This window comes from Nelumbo lutea, chromosome 2 (genome assembly GCF_056320005.1).
Source record: "Nelumbo lutea isolate HS-2025 chromosome 2, American lotus-T2T, whole genome shotgun sequence".
Classification (NCBI taxonomy): Eukaryota; Viridiplantae; Streptophyta; class Magnoliopsida; order Proteales; family Nelumbonaceae; genus Nelumbo; species Nelumbo lutea.
The window spans coordinates 114,622,444-114,648,475 of record NC_142685.1 but is presented as its reverse complement, the minus strand read 5'-3'; the positions used below and the strand labels follow the sequence as shown (position 1 = coordinate 114,648,475).

The following is a 26,032-nucleotide window of genomic DNA, read 5'->3' as shown; positions in this document are numbered from 1 at the left end:
AATTTATAAAATATAGTTAAACATAGGATTTTTAATGAAATTATGATTAGCTATAATATATTTCTTCATAAAACCACTAAAATATATTAATTTAATGTATATACACATCATTGAGGTTTTATATTTAGTATTATTGATGTATTTTTATGATTTATTAAAGTATTTATAGTGTTTTCAAGCATATTTATGCGTATTTTAGTTTTTCTCCGATACACATACGTATCAAAGGCGTATCTCGCTACGTATCTTAAAATTGCCTTTGCAATATACTTGGCATTTCCGATACTTTGAACCTTGATCACTGCTCCTTAGTTCGGCCAATTTGATGCCATGTGGTGGTCGTTTGCCCGACCAGTTACATCCTTCACATTCGTCCACATGGTGGTTCAACCTATGCCTAATTTACGACCTTATTTGGATGTTCTCTCAATATGAATTGGGTTTTAAAAGATAACGATTAAAATATTTTGTGGGATATGTATTGAGCGTTTGCTCAAAAATCTTGAGTGCAATGATGAGTTTCTTTGTTGAGGTGGTGGTGGGTTATTGCTCTGGTGCAATGATGGGTTTGTTTGTTTGGTTAGTTTGCTTCATTGTTTTACAAACCTGATTTGTGTATGAATGATTGACCAACTAGAGGGTAATTGTGATGCTTGGGAGGTATTGAGGCTGCTTTCCTTCCTAAATGCTAACTAGTCAAGAAACTTGCCCAAAGCTTGGTGATAGAGGATGTATGATTAGTAACCTTGACGGAAAATAGTATATGGGTCCTTGGTTCATGGAAATAGGGGTGTAGAATCAGAATTAGAATAGTCTATTGTGGTTCCAATTATTTGGTTGGATGGAATTGGAATCCCATTCTCATTCTTGGTGGAATGACATTCCCCTACTTAGGGAAATGGCCATTCCCTCCCCCTCCCTTGTGAATGAGCATCCATTCCATTTGATTCCAATTCCTATATGGACCAAACACGTGGGAGGAATAGACATTCCAATTTAGATTGCAATTCCAATTTCAATGGATTTTAATTATGATTTCGACTATGAACCAAACAGACCAAAAACCTACAAAGAAAAACACACAATGCTAGCTAAAACACAAGATTGAAAGCATTACAAACAATTGAGAATCATCAAACTACAATTTCAAGGAAAAATCTGACAAAATCCTTTTGGTGTTTGTTGTTCTTTTTGGGTTTCTAGTTTCTAGTTGTATTTTCTTGTGTTTTTTAGTTATGGTCAAGTTGTATTTTATTGTGTTTTGGTAATTTTCTCGTGTTTAAAGTAGTAATATGTAGGCCGGATCGGATTCGGATTTGGTTCCATCCAATCCGATTTAAATTCAAATTCATATTATAATGTTTATTGATTTTTAATACATAAACTGGAGAGAGGCGCCCGTGCTAAGCACGGGCAATTACCAAGATTACGTTTAAAATCATGTACTGAGAGATTATTTATAGAGTTAATAAATATCACTTAATGTAATGAAATGGAAGTAATTAATTAATTAATTTAACTGAATGTAAGTTTTTAAATAATTATTATTGATTAATGCTAGTAAAACTATTAAAAGTAGAACAAAAAAAACTAAAACTAAAATCCAATATAAAATTATTTTTTGTAAATAAAAGAAACATTTAAAAAATAAAAGTGGAATTTTCCCATAAACATCCTTACATCAACCAACTTTATTATAGAAGAAATCGTATCATGTTCCGGGTCATACATGGGTAAGACATCTACGTACAACCAGTTTGAACAAATCTTAATAGAAAAATAAAAATGATTTAAAATAACCTCTAAAATAAAATGCAACTTCAAAGCCATCCATCTCGGGCACATTGAGGTCCAAAAGAATGATGTGAAACGAAGTTCCAGAGGGCCTAAGTCTAAGGCATTTAAACCCAGAGGAAACAACAGTAACTTGACAACCGAGCTTCTCGAGGAGCTTTCGTTTCACAGCCCTATTGATGTCATCATAATCAGCTAATATAACTTGAAGGCTTCTGAATTCTGAAGGTAGCTGCTCTGATGATCCACCTGGTTCAAGATGCCTCCTCCTATAGATGGTTGGAGTTGAAACTTAAGGTCTCAAGCTTTGTGCAAAATCCTTATTGTTTGGAATTACCCAAATGTTCCTTTTCATCATCTGCATATTGGTTTCAAAATCAAGATAGTAAATTCTGAAATATAAGATGCAAAATTAATCACCAAGGCATACAAGTTGTTCAATGATGTACATATCTATCAGTTATATATACTTCATTAGAGTTATCAATAGAAGCATGAACCAAGCCCAAGCAGATAACCAAATATGAGCCACGCATTAGAGTTATCAATGCAAGCAAATACAACCCATAAAATGAAGATAATTTGGTAATACATATAAAAAAATAACAATTTGGCAAACCTTATTGGCCAATTGCCATCAGTAGACATGGCTTTTCGATTGAATATTAAGATAAAAGATTTTATGGCTTCGCATATCCTGTTCAAGGTCGTAAACTCTTAATGACTTTCTGAGAAAATTTGTTAGAATATATAGTTGTCTTCTTAATAATTTTGAAAATAAAATGTTCAATTTTTTATCAATGAAAATAAAATGTTTAATTGCAATGTCACATGAAAAATTCCTTCAGAATATTCCCAACCATATGCAATATCACCTGAAAAATTCTTCTCTCATCTCCTATTACCTGATCAGGCACCGAGTTCTCAACCTCCATGGTGAAAGAGAAACCTTTACAAACACATAGACACTTGGCAAGACAAGCTGCTTCCTTGATCATCGAGTGCAGCTAGCCGGAAAGATCTCATTTCTAGTGAAAACCTTCCATTATCCGCACTTGAAATCCCCATTGCATCATTTATCAGGGTTGAGAGTACAATGCTGGTCTTCAGCATTGATTCAACTATGATCTGCTGCTCACTGCTCAGATTCTCATGCCGTATCACAGACAGCAGTCCCAAGATCAATATTTTCTCCCTAACCTGTTGCAGTGCCTGGTACTGCTCTGCTAGTTTGTCTCTCATGAGCTGAGACTCTTCCAGAACTGCAGCATGGGATAGAGCAACAGCCACCTGATCAGCAACCACCTCCACTATCTCCAATTCATGGCAAGTCCAAACTCTACCACTAGTGTTTGGAAGAACCAAAACCAGTATTGCATAACGTTGTGGGATTAATTTGGTGTCCCTCCTTTGAAGTTTGCTACCCACAACATGGGCATCCGAATTGCCGCCACAGCACCTGGCTCACCAAATCCACCACTGCTTGCAATACCAAGAGCCTAGTCTGGCCTCAGGATCTTCACTCCCTTGCTCTCCTTAATTTTCTTTACATCTGGATCATTTATTGGGATAGCAGGGCAAGAGTGAATCAACGAACTCCTCCCTTTCAACTCATGGGTCAAGTTCATCTCTGTTTCAATATCGTTGGGTATCCAAACTGCACAGTTCTGCAGGTTCAAAGTATTGGACAGCTTGAGCAGAGTGGTGTATAAGATGGTATGACTATCCAGTGATTTCCGAATCTCTTGGGTCAACTCTCGAACATGCAAACTGGCTTCCTTCAGTTTCTTCATCTTCCCTACCTGTCTATTAAGCTCCCAGGCCTTCTTCTTCAAGAAGAGCTCTCTCACCTTTACTTTGAGAAGCAGAGGAATGAGAGTTATCAGAGTAATAGCAGTTGCACTGGAGACCAAGGCAGTAAGAAATTTGAAGTCGGTGAGCACCAGCATCAGCTGGAACGTATAAAGGGCATAAGTCCACCCGTTCAGCAAATGAGTCATCCCGCAGAGGACTATGAAGGAAATGAACTGAAAGAGGACCCATTTGAATGGGACATTGGAGCAGCTAATGAAGTAAAGGAGCTCAATAGGGATTGAAAAGTAGCTACTACGATAAGGAAATCGCTCGCCCTCTGGCATTCTAGAATGTTGTCCACGCTCCAGAAGCCTTCGTCATCGCAATTACAGCGTGGGAATCCATTCTCCATGGCAGAAACAGAGAAAAGGAGAGAAAAAATCAACAACAAAGAAGCCGATTCTTTCAGCATTCTTTTCTAAGAAATGCTGCTAAAACCCTAGAACCAAAGCTCCAAGATCTAACCCTGTTCAAAAAAAAAAAAAAATTCTAACAAAACCAGATAAACTTCAAAATTAAAAGAAACCCATTTGCCAGTTCTTGATAGCTAGATAACCAGTTCCTTTACATCAAAATTCAAAAATTTCCAATTGTTTTGATTTCCTTCTTTTGCTATTTACAAGAAATATAAACAAACTGAAGGGCCTTATTGACATTGCAGGTTATAAAAGCAGAGATCCAGTGTTAAGAATCATTACCTCTGTCATTCTGATGTGAGTCATATTCCTTATTCTCAGGGACGTTTTGATCCATGAACTGCTGAATTGTTCTCCAATAATGGTCACCTCCAGCCAGCCATGTGTCCATATGCATACTAGTAGAAAAATTCAACAAAGATGCACTGCTTGTTATGTGAAGCTGCTTTAGCATAAAGCATCTGCATGTGAGATGGGGGAACCATCTCATCTTGCAATCCTGAGAGTAATAGGATTGTCTGTCTGACCTGCAGTAAATAGGTTTAAATCAAACATGATATAGAACTTGGACATCTATAGATCAAAATATGGGCACAAAAGGGATAAAATCATCCACTTACAATTCAGAAGCCTTGCAGATACAATAAAAAGCAAGGGGTTATAGATCTAAAGTTTCCAGTAACATCTATTCTTACCCGGCCAATAATATCAATAGTGCTCCATGGAGACCGTACAAGGCAATTAAGAACCTTGAGGCCTTTAGAACCACTGCCACCAATGAACCACTTCAAGAAAGGTAGTAGAACTCCAGCCATATCCAGGATAGATGTGAATGTATTCTCCCAGTATTAAAGCAGCGACCTTTAGCTCACAGATCACAAACACAGATTAGAAACTTTGACTAAGTGCAAATAATGAATGATTATTTCTTTTTTGTTGTTTCATAAGATACCATATTTTGAATAATATCTGAAGTGATTACACAAACCAAGTTATAAATTCTGGAGAGAGGATGAAATAAAACTAAAGAGCTTCCTAACAAGAAAAGTTTAAACTGAATATCTTGAAAAATGCTACGAAAAAATCTACTTAATTTGGAGTAACAAAAAGTGAAAACTGATCCTACACCTTAGGGATATGGGTATTGTTAAATTCAGATTTGCTAGACTGACAACAGCACCCTCATAATAGGATCATAGTCGTCGAAATCTCACCATCAATGCCAGAAGACCTTAGAATTCCAAATCTAAATCATGATCCGGAAAAGTAAAAGAAAATGACAAGAAAAAAAAAATCGAATTAAAATGCGTTACAGAGGAAGGGATGAATGCAAAGAGCGAATCTCTTACCGCTGTCGCCGATCAGGAGAAGCTTTATCAAGTAATAAGGAGGCGAACCACAAAGCGTCGTGAACGGTGTCCCCCTCTCCACCTCCACCTCCACCTTCACCATCTTCGCTATTCGTGACCTCGAAGCATTCTTCCAAAGACTGCCTCTTCTTCGGCTTCCTCTCCGCCGATGATTTCTGAGACTCCGCATCTTCTCTTTCTTCCTTGATCGTAAACAAAACCCTTGATGGTCCTTATAATCCGTGCCATTTCAGCGGGTCCATGAGCTTCGGAGTCGCATCCTGCACATCGGAGGCCAAGGAAGTTGGAGGGACAGCGGGCTCGATGCGAGACTGGTTTTTCCAGCAGAAGAAGTAGAGCAACTCCTTGGAAAGGCTTCCCGGTGAAATCAGGTTTTCCAGTGGAGTTCTCAGCGGGTCCACGAGTTCTGGAGTCGCATCCTGCGCATCAGAGGCCAGGGAAGTTGGAGGGACGGCGGGCTCGATGCGAGATTGGTTTTCCCGGCAAAAGAAGTAGAGCAACTCCTTGGAAGGGCTGGCAAAAGGCTTCCCGGTGAAATCAGGTTCTCTCGCCGGAACAAAGAAAAAAAAAGAAAAGAGAAAACCTATACCAATAACCCCACCAACATCGTTGATAGAAAATCCCAATCAATAATACCAACCAGCTGCCCAAGTGAAACACTAACACCACCAAATCCAACCGAAATCCTTTCGTAACCAAGAGAAAGATCCTTTTGTAACCAAGAGAAAGAGGGAGAGAAAGGGAGGCATTGAGAGTATCGAAGAAGGAAAGAGATTAGAGTTTGAGAGAAGGGAGACAGAATTATGAATACGTGTCTGTCATGCAATGAATTTCGATGGCGATAACGGCGCTTACGACGACGGTGATGATGCACGGTCCATTGGATCTGGTGATCGAAAGAAGGTATTGGTTTACCGGCAAACAAATGATCCGTCGCATGATGGCAAACAAATGATCCGTTGTAGGATCAGAAGAGAGGGAGTTGATGGAGCAGAAGAGAGAGGAGAAACGAGTGGGAACACTGAGGAAGAGAAAAATGAAAAGAGAAGGAGAAGATGGCGGGAGAGAGAAGCGGAAACAAGAAATAAAGTAGACATGTGATATATGTAAAATAGAGGGAGAAAAAACTGGTCAGAGGGAAGAGACAGTTGTCTCTTATGCAATATGGAAAAGTTTTAATTTACAGAAATGAACAGTATTAAATAGTAAGATTCGTGTATAAATTGGCACGTGTGAGATACTCATAAAACTCATCCAGTAAGATTTTTAATATATATATTATATATATAAATAAGTATGTTATATTTATACTAATTTTTTTAAAGACATATTTATATTAATTTATTATATGTAAAAATTGAAAAATAATTTATTTTTATATTTAAAAAACCTAAGATTAAATTCGAATTCGATTTAGATACAAATTCGAATATGATCAAATTGAATCCAGATGTAACATCATGATGTCTTTATCATCTTCCATATTATTTCGTAGGAAGATATTCTCAATGCAAGGTTAGAATGATTCAATACTTGTTGCGCCCACGCCTCGCCTCTTTACGCCCAATCGCCTCATATTCGCCTTTTAGATATTGATTTATGTTTATCCGGTACTTTTTATTCTGGCTACTTGCGCTTAAAAGGAGAGGAATAGCGTAAACAACGAGGAAAAGAACAGAAGGATCCCCGTTGCAAAAGGTATCTTCTACCTATCGAGCACCCACTTCGTTCTGGATTTTGTATACCGAGATTTCCTTATTCTCCTTTTCTCGTTTGGTTGTTTCTTCCCTAAAATTTCTCAACTAGTTCTGTAGGACTTCACTTCTATGAATTTTTGATACCGAGATTTTCTCTTATAGGGCTATGCTCTCTTAACAATTATGCAGTTTCTCTTTCTGGGAAACTTGAATTCTTTAGGGTTTTTAAATTTTCTCGAAGAACGAAGGAGACTGTATATCGTTTTGTTCATCTGAGTTTAGTGGAAATTATTTTAATGCGTTTGGATGCCACGTGAAATGAAACCATTTCGACCTATTCTTTCTGAAGGACATTGAACACACAATGTTGTGGTCTAAAATGGAATTATTTGTTATTTGTTTAGGAAAAAATGAAACTATTTCATTTATTGAAATCTTGAATTGGCTTTATTTATGTGTCTCGAACATCTGGAATGGGTCAATTTTACTGTCGAGATGCTGAATATGTGTTATCTGGTGCAACGGAAAAACCATAATGGAACCATTTAATTCCAGGTCGAATCTGGACATGGTATTTATGATCAAAGTCATTTATAACCCTAACAAGAAATGTTTATGGCACAATGCCATGATGGCCATACAGTTTGTTATTCATAAGAAAGACATATGTTATTGAAAATAATTTAGTAAATGCAAATTGTGGTGTACATAATAAGTAATATATGGTATGTTTGTTTTAGATGAAATGGATGGGTATTGGAAATGTGGTTTTGTCTGTATAGGTCCCCTCATGCACCTGCTGCCACTGGATTCTTGGAGGAAAAAAAAAGAATTGTCCTTCCATGGTGAATTTGTCATCATAATGAGTGCATAAGGTTTATAGGTTCTATTTGGAATCTTTAATACGAATTCAAATTGATACAAAACTTGATATAACTTGCAATTAATGTCTTTAAACAGGAAACTGTTGGTCAATATGACATCAGTTTGCCCATTTGCTAAATCAGCGCGACCTGATGATGCCTCTCCAAGGAAGTCCATGGATAACCATAGCAGAGACCAGGCTGAACCTGGGGGCAAGGTTAGGAGGGAGTCTGATGATTCTGCTAGTGTATCTCCAAAGTGTCCATTTGGTTATGACTCTCATACGTTTAAGTTGGGCCCCCTAAGTTGTGTGATTTGCCAGGCCCTTCTCTATGAAAGTTCTAAATGTGTGCCTTGTTCACACGAATATTGCAAGTAAGCAGCATTCACTTAATCCAAGTATCTCAATTTGCTTATTCTTTATTTTTTTTCCAATTTTGTTTGATATTTATTGAAATCCCTTTAGTTATCGATAGGAGAAGGAACTTATTTTGTTCATTTTGCTTTAGAATTCTGCCGTTATTTACATTATCATTTTCTGCTACTTTCTTGTTTGGTTAGAGCATGCATATCACGCTTCAAGGACTGTCCATTGTGTGGTGCTGACATAGAGAAGATTGAGCCTGATACAGATCTTCAGGATGTTGTCAACCGCTTCATTGATGGTCATGCTAGAATCAAGAGGCCTCATGTTAAGACAAATATGGAGGAAGTAGGATCTGAAAACAAAATTGTGATATATGAAGATGTTTCTTTGGAGAGGGGTGCTTTCTTGGTACAACAAGCAATGAGGGTGAGTTTGATTTGGTGATGTATGTCTGTATGTAGGGTTCGACTATGATACCGGAAAAACTTGTAACCAAACAGATGGTATCATAAAAGTGGTAACCAATCAGGTGGGTTATTTATCTAAGTCGCCCATGACCCCCTTCCGGTATCATGTCTTTCTGGCAGCATAGATTTTTCCCTGTATGCAATATGGATGGATATCTCAGGGTTTAAGGAATGCAATTGATATATTTGGCTCCCATCTAGATTTAATGGTCTACATGATCATTTTTTCCCTGTAATTTCCCCAAATAAATTTTCTTATTGCATATTCCTGTTGGCTATGTCAAATAGTTTCTTTCCCTATTTTGTGTTGCAGGCATTTCGTGCCCAGAATATAGAAAGTGCCAAATCAAGACTTAGTTTATGTGCAGAGGACATCCGGGAGCAGCTAGAAAGATTGGGAAATACCCCAGAGCTGTGTTCCCAACTAGGGGCAGTCCTTGGAATGCTTGGTGACTGCTGGTATGAAATCACTATTCTTTTACTTTATTTCTTTGAGTTTGCATTGTTAGGCGGCATACATGTGAAAAAAAATACATGATTATGAACATTTAACAATTCAATGATTCATATTTATTCTTATTATCATTTGCTTCATATTTCATCTCTTACAGCATTGTACGTTCATTGTACGTTCTATTAGAATTGTTTATCCCTTACAGCAAAAACAAACCCCACAACAACTACTATAGTTAGAATGGTAAAAATGAAAATAATAGGTAGTTATCAATCAAAGAAAAAGGGCAATAGTAGTAATTTTATAAAATTTGCAAAAATGATGGTGATATGGTTGTTACCTGCAATATCCTTTTTTCCTGGTAAGTAAGGATTTCATTATGTGAGCTTGAGAGCTGTACTCGAAGTAGAGGAGAGGAGAAGAACACCACTGATGTGCTGTGAATGTCGAACTGTACTAGCCAGTCGACCATGCTATTATTTATATTTGAATGTAGTACAATGATACAAGTAATTACTGGAATGCCCCTAATTAGTGATGGGACACCCAGTTAACTTAAAACATTAAATAGGCGTAGGCCCATTAACACAGGCCCAATTACAGGATAACTTAAACTTAAGTATGGGCTAATAAGAACTCTTATCAGCCGAACACTCATACAAAGAGACTTCATTCTAACATTCTAACACTCCCCCTCAAGCTAAGCATGGATATCAATCATGTTTAATTTGCCAAGTATGTCCCTGAACTTTGATGCTGCCAACTCTTTAGTCAATACATCTGCAATTTGCATCTCTGTTGGAGTATAAGGCACATAGAGCTCTCCTGAGACAATTCTCTCTCTGACAAAGTGTCGATAAATTTCAATATGTTTTGTCCTGTCATGCTATACAAGATTGTTGGCAATGTTGATAGCAGCTTTATTATCACAATACAACCTGAGAGGACCTTCAACCTTAATACCATGCTCATTAAGAAGAGTTCTGAGCCATAAAGGTTCAGCAACCCCATGTGCCATAGCTCGGTATTCTGCTTCTGCACTTTATCTAGCTACAACATTCTGCTTCTCACTGCACTATGTGACCAGGTTTCCTCCCAAGAATGTACAGTAACCTGAGGTTGATTTTCTGTCTCTAACAGACCCAACCCAATCTGCATCAGTGCAGGCTTCAATTTCAAGTCTGTTGTTTTTCCTGAATAGAATTCCTTTCCCTGGGCAAGTCTTCATGTACCTGAGAATTCTTTCCACTGCTCTCATATGAGGGATCTTTGGTGAGTGCATGAATTGATTGACTACATGCACTGCATAGGCAATGTCTGGTTGAGTAAGGGATAAGTATATCAAATTTCCTACCAATTTTTGGTACCTCTCTTTATCACAGTATTCCTCACCCATTGATTCTTGTAGTCCATGGTTCGGTTCTATTGGAGTGTCTGCTGGCCTGCACCCCATCATGCGTGTTTCCTCTAGGAGATCTAGCACATATTTCCGCTGACATATCTAGATTCCTTCTCTTGATCTAGCAACTTCAATCCCAAGAAAATATCTCAGATTTCCCAGGTCTTTGATCTCAAATTCTGAAGCTAAGAACTCCTTCAGCCTCTTCATCTTTTCCACGTCATTTCCAGTAATCACCGTATCATCCACATAAACAATGAGTGCCGTAAGTTTGTCATCCTGTCTCCTTGTAAACAATGTATGATCTGCACTTCTCTGAGTGTACCCCACTTTCTTCATGGCCATACAAAGTCTCTCGAACCATGCCCGGGGAGACTGCTTCAAACCATATAATGTTTTCCTTAGTTTACACACCTTTTCAACATCATAGCCTGGTGGGGGTTCCATGAATACCTCTTCATGAAGATCACCATTTAGGAAGGCATTCTTCACTTCCAGCCGATGGAGTTACCAAGAGAAATTTGTTGCTAGTGACAGTAGAACCCGGATTGTGTTGAGCTTTGCTACTGGGGCAAAGGTTTCTTTATAGTCAATTCCTTCATTTTGTGTAAATCCCTTTGCCACAAGTTTGGCCTTGTACCTCTCCATTGACCCATCTTCCCTGTGCTTTACTGTGAATACCCACTTGCACCCAACAATGCCTTTCCCCTCTGGTAGGCCCACCAATTCTCACGTTCTTGCTTTCATTAGGGCTTTCATCTCTTCATTCATGGCTTCTTTCCACCTTGGATCAGATGCCGCCTTTGAGTACCTGGAAGGGACACATACAGAGGAAAAAGCAGACACAAAGGAGTGATAGGCATGAGATAAGTGTGAGTAGGAAACAAAATCAGCTATAGAATGCCGGGTGGTATAAGAACGAGCAGGCTTATGGAGAGCAATAGGAAGATCCAAATCCGAAGTGAATGAATCAGAATTACTTTGGATTGCAGAGACAGATTGATCTGAGTTCAACTGGTTGCAATCATGTGGTTGAGGGCCCTTCTTCCTTCTGCTGTATGTAAGTATCTCTTTCTCTTGCCTACTAGTACCCTTGGGAGCATTTGTTGTATCAGGAGAAGTAACTGGCATAGTGGGAGCCTCACTAGGTTGACCTGGAATGTCACAGCTAGGGTTGAGAGGATTCTGAGAATGAGAATCTTCTTCCAACCCACTAGTCTCCCCTTGAAGAGGATTCTGAGAAGACCGGAAATAGGGTTAAGACTCAAAAAAGACTACATCTTTGGTGACATACTTTTTCTTGGAGATAGGATCATAACACTTGTACCCCTTTTGTGTAGGAGAGTACCCCAAAAATATTCCCTTCGTAGCCTTGGGATCCAGCTTGGTTTTCTTTGGATCTTTCACACGTATGAAGCATGTACAACCAAAAACCCGTGGGGGAAGAGGAAATTCTGGAAGAGTGAGACATAAAACAGAGAAAGGAGTCTTCATACCCAATACCTTAGATGGCATCCGATTTATCAGGTATGATGCAGTGAGTATAGCTTGAGACCAATATTGCTTGGGTACATTGTGCTGGAATAGTAGGTCTCGAGCTGTCTCCAATAGATGCCTGTTCTTGTGCTCAACAACCCCATTTTGCTGAGGGGTTTTGCACAGGATGATTGGTGTAATATGCGTGCATCTTTCATGAATGAGTTTATGGATCTTTCAAAGTATCCAGCCGCATTGTCTGATTGAAATTGCTTAATCTTCTTATCAAATTGTGTTTCAATCATCTTGCAAAAACCATAGTTACCTGTGGTATTTCATCACGTCCTTTTAACAGATAAATCCAAGTGCACCGAGAATAATGGTCAACAAAACTGATAAAGTAACGAAAGCCATCAATGGAAACAATGGGTGAAGGTCCCCAAACATCAGAATGAACCAAATCAAAAGGGGCTCGAATTTCATTACAAGAAATTGGATACATTGTTCTACATTGTTTTGACATTTGACACACATCACAAATTAAACTTTGACTTGGAATTCCCTTAAACAATTCGGGAAACAACATTGCTAAAGAAGAGAAAGACACATGACCCGGCCTAGCATGCTACAGGTGCAGCCTAGCTATTGACTCCACACTTTCCGGACTAGTAGTAGCAGAAGCTTGTAGGGCTGAGCCGATGTCTGCATCAAAATATTAGAGGCCCCCATACTCATGACCACTCTCAATCGTTCTCCTGGTCAATCTGTCCTGGAAGACACAATGAGAAGGAAAAAAAGTTATACTGTAGTTCAAATTTTTTGTAAGCTTTGAAACAGACAAAAGATTTGAGGTAAGACTAGGAACATGTAGGACTAATTTAAGAGAAAGATCCTTGCTTAGGTTAATCACCCCCTTTTCAGAGATGGTGGAGAGAGACTATCAGCCACTCTCATCTTATCCTGGCCAGACAACAAATGATATGAAGAGAATAAGGAGGACATATGTGTCGTTTGGTCAGTGGCTCCGGAATCAATCACCTAAGAGGTGGAATTAATGGAACTAGTTGCACTAAATGCAGAGACTGTACCTGATTTGGCAAGAGAGGTGGAAGCTAAAGGATTGTTCTTCAGACGAGCTAATGCCCGGCTGAGAACCTCTACCTCACTAGCTGTGAAGCCCAAAGTACTTGGTCTAGAGGAGTCGGCAGCCTGCCCTGTGGAGGAAGAGGACACTGTCGGAGTACTCTGTGAGTTGTCACTACTGTTGTTGGTGGCAAGATTCCCACTTGGTGTGTTACCCTTATGTTGCCTTTTGTCCTTTCTCAAGGCAGCTGGCTTCAGATGAGGATACAAGACTCAACATTTCTCCTTTGTGTGTTTCTCACCACCACAATGGGTACACTTGAGGGACTTCTTGTCTGGATATCTATTTCCCTTAGTGGAGACTAGGGCTGAATGTTCTCCAGATAGTCCAGTTGACTGTGCCTGGGAGTCAACTTGCATCTCCCTTCTCCTGACTTCTTCATTCCTCACCAGGTAATAGACATGGTGAAGCTCCGGTAATTCATCTCTCCCTAGAATTTGTGACCTTATACCCTCATATACTGGGTCTAGGCCAGCCAGAAACTTGAAGGCTCTGCTCTCTTTAATTTGCTTATCATGTCTTTCCTTGTCCCTAGCATTTTCCCAATCCAAAATCAAGTGATGATCAAGCTTTTCCCAAAGGCCTTCCAGGGTTGCAAAATATGTTGCCACGGACATGTCTCCTTGCCTTAGAGCTGTAATATCTTGGTTCAATATGTAGATTCTAGCATTGTTATTTTTCTGGCCGTAGGTCTTGGATACTTTCTCCCAAATCTTAGCGGCTGTGGGGAAATGATGAATAGTTCTAGCCACCCGAGGAGTCATGGAGGCCAGCAACCAAGACATGACTGTGGCATTCTCCTTGCGCCACACGACATGCTCAGGACTGCCAACTTCAGGTTCTTTCTTGTCTCCATCCAGATAGCTGGTGAGATCACGAGAAGTAATGAACAACTTTGCTGAAATGGACCACTCTCTGAAGTTGTAATCATCTAGCAACACGTTTGTAATCTGTAAACTGTGCAGATTAGGGTTTTCCAGGTTAGAGAACCTTGCGGCAGGTCTGTTATCTCTGGAGGAAACTTCTCCGGATAGTGAGGACATGCTGACTTCAGTCTTAGAGTAGTTCGGGTACAGTGCTGGACAATCTGGACCAGTCTGCTCCCTAGGTAATCTTCACTTGAGCTGAAGCACTTCGGGTACAGCAGTGGAGAGAGGTTCCAGACTGATAACCAACCTGAACTTGGAGCTGTTTGCCACTGTGCTATGCTGGTTTTGCTGGGGCTTCGAAGCTGCAGTTGTGGAGAAGCTCTCCCCCTTTTGGCTAGGGCTAGGACTGCTGAAATCAGTCCTCAACTAGGTCTGTCCTATACAGACCTCTCTTAGTAGTAAAATAGCTACTATTTGCTGAAAAAAGAACCTAGTAGGACATCCACTTCTGGGCCTTACCTTCCTTGAGCCCTACAACCAAGGGAAACCCTAGGTTCGAATCTGCTTTGTTCTCTTACAGCCCTAGTTTTTTCAGCAACCCAGAAAAGAAGAAGGAAGAAGATAGAAAGAACAGCAAGAGAAGAGAGAGTGGAAGCTAGTGCGCCTGCTGAAACCAAAGAGAAGCTAGTGCTCTGATACCATGTGAGCTTGAGAGCTGTACTCGAAATAGAGGAGAGGAGAAGAACACAACTGATATGCTGTGAATGTCGAACTGTACTAGCCAGTCGACCATGCTATTATTTATATTTGAATGTAGTACAATGATACAAGTAGTTACTGGAATGCCCTTGATTAGTGATGGGACACCCAGTTAACTTAAAACATTAAACCGTCTTAGGCCCATTAACACAGGCCCAGTTACAGGATAACTTAAACTTAAGTATGGGCTATAAGAACTCTTATCAGCCGAACACTCATACAAAGAGACTTCATTCTAACATTCTAACACATTATATTTGAAAAAATATATTATTATGCATGACCAATAATTTCATAATAATAAATTAGGCATTAAAGAGGGATAAGAAAGGAATGTATAAATAGCAAAGTTAAGAGAAAGGAAAGGCAGGGAAATCATGTCTGGTGCATTAAAGATGAAGATCAAAGAGTCTTGGTAAAAGATGAAGAAATCAAATAAAAATGGAAAAACTATTTTGAAAAATTATTAAATGAACAATAAGGAGAGGGTGCTAATGGAGGAGAAGCTAGTAATAATATTAGTGTTAAAAATAATACATACCTTCAATCTTCAGTTGGACTTATTGAAGTAAAAGAGACACTAAATAAGATGAAGAAGGGATAGGCGTTAGGACTTGATGGAATTCCAATATAAGCATGGAAAGGTATGGGAGATGTAAACTTGCCATGGCTAACTAAGCTATTTAATTAGATGGTAAAAGAAAAGCGGATGCTTGATGATTTGAGAAATAATAGTATGGTGCCTATATTTAAGAAAAAAGGTGGTATACTAAGTTGTAATAACTATCGAGGGATTAGATTCATGAGTCACAATCACACTATGAAATTTGAGAGAGAATAATTGAACAAAGATTACGACTTGAAACAAGTGTATAAGAGATCAAATTTGGCTTTATGTTACGGAGGTCATGGAAGCTATATTTCTTTTGAGTTGATTGATAGAAAGTTCAGAGAGAAGAAGAAAGTTCTTGATATGATATTCATTGATCTAGAAAAGGCCTATGATAGAGTTCCTAGAGAGATAATATAGTGGGTTTTGGAACAGAAAGGGATTCAAAATAGGTATATACACCTAATTAAAGGCATGCATGGAGGGAGTAACTGTTGAAAGGAATGTAAACATCAGTATGTTGGCTAAACCAGCTAGGGTTTATTGGCTGAATTTCAAAAATTTTTCAGTCCGAACCCGAGAATTGGATTCTCTGAATTTGGAGAATTGTATTTTCCTAGGATCTATCTAGCATTGGACTGAAACAAATTTGATTTCCAAACTATAATTGAGTACTTGATATGAAGATCACAAATTGCAGCTCCCAGAGTGGTTGTTGGCGCCCAAGATTCAAACCCAATTCGCCCTTCCAATTGAAGATCACACAGTTAATGATGGAGGTCAATCCTGCAACTAGTTTCAGCTGAACTCCTTCTCCAACAAGCTTGGAATTATGCAGCTGTGAAACCACATCAATATCTGATATGTTTCAGTAGAAAACATAGCAGAAACCAAGAGAAAACAATGGATCTCAAGGTTGATTCGAATTAGGATAGGATTTTTGGGTAGCAAGAGAAAAGGGAAATGATGCAAGAGAATATGCAACACTAGTAGTTATCGATCTCTCCATTTTGTATCCTATATATAGACCCCAATCCTAATGTACTTAGGACTTATCCAAATCTGATTTGGGTTGGTCTCTAATTACATTAGATAATATGGAGATCCATATATATTCGACCCAATGCATGTGACTAGTTTAACTAGTTTTGGACTTAGGCCTGTTACTTAAGTGGTTCAATAACATAACTGTTGCAAGCCTTATTGGGCTTCAATAATGTATGGCATGGTAGGTGTATCATGGGAAAGTGAACACGTTAGATAACCTATAAAAGAGAAGACCTTTCCTTTGTATTTTACTCAACTGGTGTGTTCTTTGTAGAGCCCACGGGGAGGATTGTCACTACCTACTGATGTCTTTCCCTTTTTCTGCAGAATTATGGGATTGGCCTTTTTTGTTATTTGGGTGTAGGTGGAACACGTCAGCAGAACTGCAGAAGTGTGCATGATGTTTAACCCTTCTACCTTCAGTTGGCCCAAAAAAAGAGAGAGAATCATGTGGAGATGTGCTAGAGCAGTCTTGTTATGGACAATTTGGGAAGAAAGAAATGCCTGAATCTTCCAAGACAAGGAGAGCAGCCAAGGTCTGAAGGATTGTGTGTTAAAAGTTGAATAGGGCAACCCATTGGCTAAAGGCTGTGGAACTTTCCCATAACTTTTCCTTTTCAAACTTATGGAGAAATTGGTCAGCAGTAGCAAGGTGCTCTTCTAGGAAGACTAAGGCAATTACAAGATGGATTCCACTGCTTGAAGACTCAGTGAAGCTCAATTTTGATGTGGGCAGTTAGGGAAATCTAGGGTGCTTTGGAATGGGGGGAGGGGATCTTGAGAAATGAGGTTGGAGATTTTGTACTTCTTTTTTTTGATCACTAAATATATATTTTATTAAAATTCAGATTGTAAGCAGTTTATACAACTTGTTGATGGGACTGTTGATCCCCTTTAATCACTCTATTCACTCCTCATTACAGTGTGTGGAAAAATAAAGAGGAAGAGAAGAAGAAATGAAGAGGGAGAGAAAAGAAATACTTCTGTATTGATGATGTGTTGATAAAACATGTTGAGCATACAACTTAAATAAGAAAAGATAGGAGAGACAAACTCCTAAGATCTCTCTCAATTACTCCTAGAATCTCTCTCAATTAGGGATTGATTAAGTCCTTCCCTTAATCCTAGGACATGACTTTCCTAATTTTATTCAAATCTAATATTTCCTAAATTTATCCAAATCTGTAATCAATCAAATCAAATATTTCTTAATTTGCAGCAAATCATATATTTCTTAATTTGCCGCAAATCATATCTTGTCGACACTCCCCCTCAAGTTGGTGCAAAGATATCTATCATGCCCAACTTGCTAACTTGAAGTTCAAATGGTTGTCTCAACAAGCCCTTAGTCAAAACATCTGCAACTTGCTGAGTGGTTGGTACAAACGGAGTGCAAATTATTCCTTCTTCAAGTTTCTCTTTTATAAAGTGTCTGTCAATCTCAACATGTTTAGTCCTTTCATGTAGAACCAGGTTATGAGCAATGCTGATAGCTGCCTTGTTATCACAATACAGTTTCATAGGAAAACTCACTAGTCTCTTAAGATCTGCTAGCACCCTCTTTAGCCAAAGAACCTCACACACTCCTTGAGCCATTGATCTGAGTTCAGCTTCAGCACTGCTTCTAGCAACTACACTTTGCTTCTTCCTTCTCCAAGTAACTAAATTGCCCCAAAGAAATGTGCAGTACCCCAAAGTCGACCTTCTACCAGTGATTGAGCCTACCCAATCCGCATCTGTATACACTTCAACCCCTCTCTTCTCATTTTTCTTGAAGAAGAGTCCTTTTCCTGGTGTGCCTTTTAGATACTTAAGAATTCGATACACAACTTCAAGATGTTCTTCGTACGGGGAGTGCATAAATTGACTCACCATGCTTACATCGAAGGTAATGTTAGGACGTGTATGTGACAAGTAAATCAATCTTCCTACCTGCATCTACTGAAACCCCATCTTTAACTTCTCCGAGTTTAGCCTTAACTTCTATTGGAGTGTCTGAAGGTTTGTATCCACTCATTCCAGTTTCTTTCAAGAGGTCTAGAATATATTTTCGTTGCGAAACCACAATGCCCTTCTTTGATCTAGCCACTTCCATTCCAAGAAAGTACCTTAGCTGGCCTAAGTCTTTAATCTCGAATTCCTTGGCTAAGCTCTGCTTTAGTATGCTCATCTCTTCAATATCATCTCCAGTCAAGATTATGTCATCAACATAGACAATCAGAACCTTGTCTTTGGTGGATCTTTTTGTGAAAGGAGTATGATCAGATTGTCCTTGACTATATCCTTGACTTTTAGCGAATCTTGCGAATCTTTCAAACCAGGCTTTGGGAGACTGTTTAAGTCCATATAGAGACTTTTTTAGCTTGCATACCTTAGTTCCAAACTTCTTCCGTGAAACCAGGTGGAGGCTCCATGTATACTTCTTCTTCCAAATCTCCATTCAAAAAGGCATTCTTCACATCCAGCTGATTCAGTGGCCAGTCAAGGATAGCTGCAACAGATAAGAGTACTCGAATTGTATTTAGTTTCGCCACTGGAGAAACAAGGTGGAGGCTCCATATATACTTCTTCTTCCAAATCTCCATTCAAAAAGGCATTCTTCACATCCAGCTGATTCAGTGGCCAGTCAAGGATAGCTGCAACAAATAAGAGTACTCGAACTGTATTTAGTTTCGCCACTGGAGAAAAGGTCTTAGAGTAGTCCACTTCATACATTTGAGTAAAGCCTTTAGCTACTAGGCGAGCTATATATCTCTCCAAGGATCCATCTGAGTTGTACTTTAGAGTGAACACCCATTTACAACCAACAATTGTCTTTCCATCCGGTAGATCCACTTTCTCCCAAGTAGCATTCTTTTCCAAAGCTCTTATCTCCTCAAAAACAATTTCTTTCCACTTAGGAACATTTAGAGCCTCCTGGATACTGTTAGGAATGGAAACATTGGACACTTGTGAAATAAATGCACAATATGAAGGTGAAATATTTTTGTAAGGTATAAATTTGATAGAGGATGTTTTGTACAAGACCTAACACCTTTCCTAAGAGCAATGGGGAGATCAAGCTGATTGGAATATTTTTAGGTATTTTTGGAGAATTATCATGAATTTCATGATCCACCCTCAGATCAGATTCTTGTTGATGCTGCAGAATAGTGTCTCTCCTTTTTAGTGCTAGATGTTCCCTTGAATATACAAGGCCTTTATACTGTTTTGCACACCTCTGTTGTTTCAACTTTTTTATTTTGAGATGGCATCACCGAAGATTGTTCATTTTCAATATTTAATTCATTTGTTTCCACTGATTTTGTATTTTCTGCCTTACTTTCTTTCGGTGACTGGTTGTGAGGAACATCATTATGGACAAATTCAAACATTAAATCAGAACCAACTAAAAGACCATCTTCACTAGTGTTGCTCTCCCCTTGAAGATGGAAGTGTCTGTAGTAGGAGGTTCCTTCAAAGAATGTGACATCCATAGTCACAAACATCATTTTCAAAACTGGATCAAAGCATTTGTAACCTCTCTGATTAGTGGGATAGCCTACAAAAATACATTTATGTCCTTTTGGATCAAGTTTTGAACATTTAGGATCATGGTTATGAACAAAGGACACACTTCCAAAAATTTTTAAGGGAATGTTTGTCAAGGGTTAGTTTGCTGACAGATAAGAGATTGTATGATAGGTTAGGAACATGTAGAACATCTTTAAGATTTAGAGAATGAGAAATAGACACAGTTCCTTTTCCATCAACAGTAGCAAAGGAACCATATGCAATTTTAACCTTTATGAAGAGAAGAATTGTGAAGTGCCGGTCATATGATCAGTGGCACCTGAATTTGATATTCAGGAGCCATTAGATTTGGTACAAGTAATGGCTGCAGTGAAAAAATTATTTGACTGGGCTAGACAACAAGATAGGTTAGAGTGCTTCCCTGCACAGGGTGTATATGAAGAGAAGAATTGTGAAGTGCCGGTCATATAATCAGTGGCACTTGAATCTAATATCCAGGAGCCATTAGATTTGGTACAAGTAATGGCTGCAGTGAAAAAATTATCTGACTGGGCTAGACAGCAGGATAGGTTAGAGTTTCTTAACGATTGAGATTGAAACATTTTATACAAGTGCTCTATTTGTTCTTTTGTGAAAGTAAGAGACTCTGAGGATGATTGCTGCCCTGGATCCGAATTGCTTACTTGAAGCACGCGGACATCTCCCCCTAACTTATTGTCACTATCTGATTTTTTCTTCCTACTTGCTGGTTTCCCGTGCAGCTTCCAGCAGGTTTCCCGAGTATGTCATGGATTTTTACAGTGATCACACCAAGGTCTTTGCTTTCCTCCTCGTTTATCTCCGTCTACGTCTGCACCTCGGGCCACAAGAGCGGACCCTTCATTCTCAGTTTTTGTTTCATTAACATTCTTCAACATCACTTGTCGCCGTGCTTCTTCTCTACGCACTTCTGAAAAACTTCTCTTACAGTAGGCAAGGGCTTTCGCCCTAAGATACGTCCCCGAACCTCATCGAGTTCTTTATTCAAACTGGCCAAGAAGACAAAGACCTAGCTTCTTTCTATCTTCTTTTTGTACCGAGCACTGTCACTCGGACTTTCCCATTCTTCTTCTTCTTCAAATAAATCCAACTCCCGCCAAACAACCATCATCTCATTATAATAAGAAGTTACGTCACGCTTACCTTGCTGCATCTTCCACATTCGGGTATTTAGTTCGAACAATTGTGAAAGATTGTCCAGATCTGAATAGGTTTCCCTAACAGCTTCCCACACATCACGAGCAGTCGGCAGGAACATCAATGGTTTTCCAACCACAGGATCCATAGAGTTGATCTGCCAGGCTGTAACCATAGATTTTTTAGAACGCCGTTGCCTGTACTTTGGATCATCAGTGGCTGGCGGTTTTACTTCGCCATTCAAATAGCCGAGTTTCCATTTGCCGTCGATCACCAACCGCACGGATTGAGACCACTCAAGATAATTCTTTCCATTCAATTTGTGAATGGTAATCTGAAGAGAATTCTCAGAGAGAGAGAGAGATGGCCGCTGACTGAATACCTCCCTCCAACGATGTCACACCACTGGTAGCATCCGAAGAGGTTGAACCAGAGCCAACCATGGCGGTCTTAAAATTCATGATCGGACCCTAAAGCTCTAATACCATGTGGAAAAATAAAGAGGAAGAGAAGAAGAAATGAAGAGGGAGAGAAAAGAAATACTTCTATATTGATGATGTGTTGATAAAACATGTTGAGCATACAACTTAAATAAGAAAAGATAGGGGAGACAAACTCCTAGGATCTCTCTCAATTACTCCTAGAATCTCTCTCAATTAGGGATTGATTAAATCTTTCCCTTAATCCTAGTATATGACTTTCCTAATTTTATTCAAATCTAATCTTTCCTAAATTTATTCCATTCTGTAATCAATAAAATCAAATCTTTCTAAATTTGGAGCAAATCATATCTTTCTTAATTTGCCGCAAATCATATCTTGTCAACAGCCATCAAGATCATACATTGGCTGAAACATTTGGATCTTTTCAAGGATTTTTCTTCAGATGACATTTTTAAAGGTTGGAGTGCTGTAGTGTTTCCTTTTCCTCATCTCCCATTGTTCAACAAAGTTGGTTCCCACCTTTACCTTTTAGGGTGAATTTGAATTTTGGTGGAAGCTCTGTAGGTAACCCACGTCCTTTTGGTGTTCGGAGTGTCTTTAGAGATGAAGGAACAATGCTTAGCCCTTTATTGGGCCCAAGTGGGGTAGGAGATTCCTTAAGGACAAAAGTGTTGGCTCTACTCCAAGGTCTTAGATTGGCTAGACAATGGGGACTGCAGTAGCTAGATGTGGTAAGAAACTCCAGGATGGTAATAGGATGGCTGCAACAAGAAGCTTGGGAACTTGGCCTTTCGGACAACCTATAAGAGAGATTATATGTTTAGCAAGGAAGCTTGGTGTGCAGTTTAGATGGACTGGAAGATCAACAAATGCAATGGCTGACACCTTAGCAAAGTAAGGAGTCAATACAAAGGTTTTGTTTTGAGCTTGTTTGTAAGATTGCCTTATTGTTTGAGGGTTCACCATCCTTCTTTGGGTGGTGACAGTTGTACTCCTTATTTAATCTAATCAATGAAAGTTATAGTTTCCTATAAAAAAGACTTCCATGGTCTTGATCCTCCCTGTCTATCAAGCTCATCACTACAACGGTCCTTTACTTCTAATCCATCTATTCTCTTAGCAACACCTTCCTCGAAATACCCACCATTTCTCCTTTTTCTTTACTACCCTTCTTTGCTTCTCTTCGATTCCCAACTATGGATGATCATTCATGACCCAACCTGGCCCACAAGTTTCTGGGTTTGCTCAACCATATTCTATCAGGCCCGGCCTGGCCTGGACATGTATCAAGCCTGTATGCAATGCGGGTTGGGCTTGGGTCCAACCCAACCTAGAAATTATATATATAGTATTGTAACTTATATATGTATAATATCTTGAATTTTACTAAATATATATCTCTATAAATGTAGCATGCATGGCATGTTTATGTAGCATATATCTTATATGTATATAAGGTATGTATGTATATAGTATGGTGGCATGTATATATGCATATTTGGTATTTATGATATTTTATCAAATATGTGTGGCATGCATATATAGTATTAATATATACGCAACAAATTTTTAAATTTATTTTTCTGTATTATGAATATAAAGTTGAATTAAAATTATTTTAATTCATATGGGCCAACTCGAATGTTCGGTCTGACCTAGGACTGGGCCCAAATATGTAATATCAGGCCCAGAGTGTGGGTTGGGCCTGGCCCAAGCAGGCCTCAATGCTGTTGGTACCCTGTAAAAACCTGGCCCGACCCATTGTGATCCTTACTCCCAACAGTTAAGACTCCCTTTGTAGCAACACACACTGGTTTCTCTCCATCAACTCTAACTACCAACCCCTTTGAGTCTACTTGAAACCTATCCATAAACCACCCTCCCCACAAAAGAGTCCTCTCCATTTCTTCTTCTTTGCTATCCTCCCTATCCAAATCTTCTTGGATCCCAACACTTGACACCTCTTTTCCCCTACTTGCTTACTAGAAAAAACCTTCAAAGAACCTCTTACCTTATTGATTGCTTTGTTGACATTGTTGGGTTCAGCTAGGGTTTCATTGTGTCCAACCATGACCTTATCTCCTCCCTCCTCAACCTCTTCCACAAACTGAACATTCTCAGTTCCTGACCTCCCTCCTTCAACTTGAATGATTTGCTCTTTAAGAATAGCAGCCTTCATGCCCTTATCAGCTCTATTTGAAGTTATCTTCCCTTGATTGTACCTTGTTATGGCCCAAATCTAATTATCAGTCCCTAGCTTTTGCTTCAGCCTATTTGCTTTAGTTGATCACAACCATTGCTCTCCCCTGGACTTCAATGCCAAAGTAGAGAACTCAACTCACCCAATTTTTCTACTTTGATTCTTAGAGGTGCCAACATTGGACTCAACTCAAGGAAAAAGAGGCCCGCCTGATGCAGATGGCCCCACATTTAAAATATCTCTATTTTACCCACCTCCCGGTCCATTCACCCTAAATTGATGCTCTTTTAAGTCCTTAGCCTTAGCAATAGAGTCTTGGCTTAGCCTACAGTAAAGACCATTCTGGAATTTTCAAAAGTTTTAATCTCAGCCCTGTCCTTACTATTCCCCAAAACTGTTGCTGACCTACCTAACTATTAAAATCCTCCCTCGATTATACTGCTGAAACTTTGAAAATTTTAAATCTATCCTTGTCTTCAACCTCTGTCCTCTTCCAAATGAATGCTTGTTTGCTTTTCCACATTCAGGAAATTGACTCCACTTATTCCAAAATTGATGTTCTTCTCACCTAACCATCTCCATGGAATGTCCCCTTAAATCACAATGCACAACTCATACCATTCTCATGCAAAATCAAAATCCATAGTCATCAGAATCTGCCTTGTCTCAGATTCAATCAAAATCCACTTTCCTAGCCTTATTAGGAAAGTGGTTATGGAGATTTTCCTTAAAGCAGGAGAGCTTGTGGCATAGAGTGGTGGTAAGCATTCATGGTATGGCAGCAAATGGATGGGATGTTGGCGTTAACCCTAGGGCCTCTCACCATTCTTCTTGGAAAGCAATCGTTGGAGTCCTACCTCCTACCTTCTTTTCAACCTTTCATAAGGTATGGTGCTTGCTCAGGTAACAAAATTCTGTTTTGGGAGGACACTTGGGTTGGGAACGTTCCTCTTAAGGACAGTTTCCCAGTTATGTACTCTCTTTTGTCAAACAAATTGGAGGTCATTTCCTCTGTTTGTGTGAATGAGGGTTCTTGGGATCTGGGACTAGGAGAGGGTTGATGGACTCAGAAGTGGCTTCCATAGATGAGCTGTTCTCTCTTTTGGGTGCTGTCTTCCTAGATCAGTCTTGCCTAAATACTAGAATTTGGTCAGAGTCCCCCTCATTGTTTTTCTCTTTCTCTTCATTTTTCAATTCCTTACTTAGTTCTGCTGTTGTGCCTTCTTCTTTCCCTGCAAAACAAGTCTGGGGTACTCCTGTTCCACCAAAGGTTAGGGCTTTTTGATGGGAAGTGGTTCTCCAAAAGGTCAATACTTTGGATGTACGCCAAAGAAAAAGGAAAGGCTGGTACCTTTCCCCTCATGTTTGTTGCCTTTGCCTGCAGAATGGAGAGACAATGGCTTATCTGCTTATCTATTTATTTCCTGTCCTTTTACTTCTTGTATTTGGGATCGGTTCTCCTCTCTTGTTGGTTGTAGTTGGATGACTTTGTCTGTGTGGAACATTTTTGACTCTAGCTTCTTCCAGTTTCCAAAGAAGAGAGGCAGGGTGATGTGGAAAACAACAAGAGCAACTGTATTATGGTCAGTGTGAAAGGAGAGAAACGACAAGATTTTCCAAGGAAAGGAAAGAACCAAGGAAACACTTATAGAGGGCATCACTACCAGGATCATACATTGGCTGAAAGCTTTGGAGCTTTTTAAAGACTTTTCTTTCACTGACTTCACTAGAGGCTGGAGTGTAATAGTTGGTTCCTTATCTTTCTCCCCATCAGTTCAGGAAAGTTGGACCCTGCCGCCTTGTTCTAGAGTGAAACTAAATTTTGGCGGAAGCTCTATAGGCAACCTGGGTCCCTCGGGAATAGGGGGTGTTTTCAGAGATTGTTGGGGGGGGGGGTAGAGTGCTGGCCCTGTATTCAGGCCCTATAGGGGTGGGAGACTCCCTAAGAGCAGAAGTTTTTGCTTTACTCCAAGGTCTCAAATTGGCACAGCATTGCGGATTGCAACAGTTAGAAGTGGAGGGAGACTCCAAACTGGTGATAGGCTGGATGCAATCTAGAAGCTTGGGCATGTGGCTTTTCAGACTTCAGCTAAGGGAAATCTCAAGCTTAGCA

General features: G+C 39.4%; 1 protein-coding gene and 1 pseudogene across 5 annotated transcripts in view; one reads left to right on the top strand and one right to left on the bottom strand.

The window, feature by feature from the left end:
- Window positions 1–2,621: 2,621 nt before the first annotated feature.
- Window positions 2,622–4,486, bottom strand: LOC148872982 (ethylene receptor 2 pseudogene; annotated as a pseudogene). The gene is made up of 2 exons (XR_016107290.1): window positions 4,347–4,486; window positions 2,622–4,114 (listed from the first exon to the last, which is right to left on the bottom strand). The product of XR_016107290.1 is annotated as an ethylene receptor 2 pseudogene (transcript).
- A 2,402-nt stretch (window positions 4,487–6,888) lies between these two features.
- Window positions 6,889–26,032, top strand: part of LOC148872981 (zinc ion binding protein) — a 59,435-nt gene continuing 40,291 nt past the window's right edge. Inside the window, exons 1-5 of one of the 4 annotated variants that reach the window (XM_088969803.1) lie at window positions 6,916–7,132; window positions 7,914–7,976; window positions 8,092–8,370; window positions 8,557–8,788; window positions 9,143–9,288. In XM_088969803.1, the coding sequence (XP_088825929.1) occupies window positions 8,108–8,370; window positions 8,557–8,788; window positions 9,143–9,288 (641 nt within the window). In that variant the 5' untranslated portion in view covers window positions 6,916–7,132; window positions 7,914–7,976; window positions 8,092–8,107. Of the gene's footprint in view, window positions 7,133–7,913; window positions 8,007–8,077; window positions 8,371–8,556; window positions 8,789–9,142; window positions 9,289–26,032 lie in introns of those variants that run through there. The other 3 variants (XM_088969802.1, XM_088969801.1, XM_088969800.1) reach the window with 3 other exon arrangements.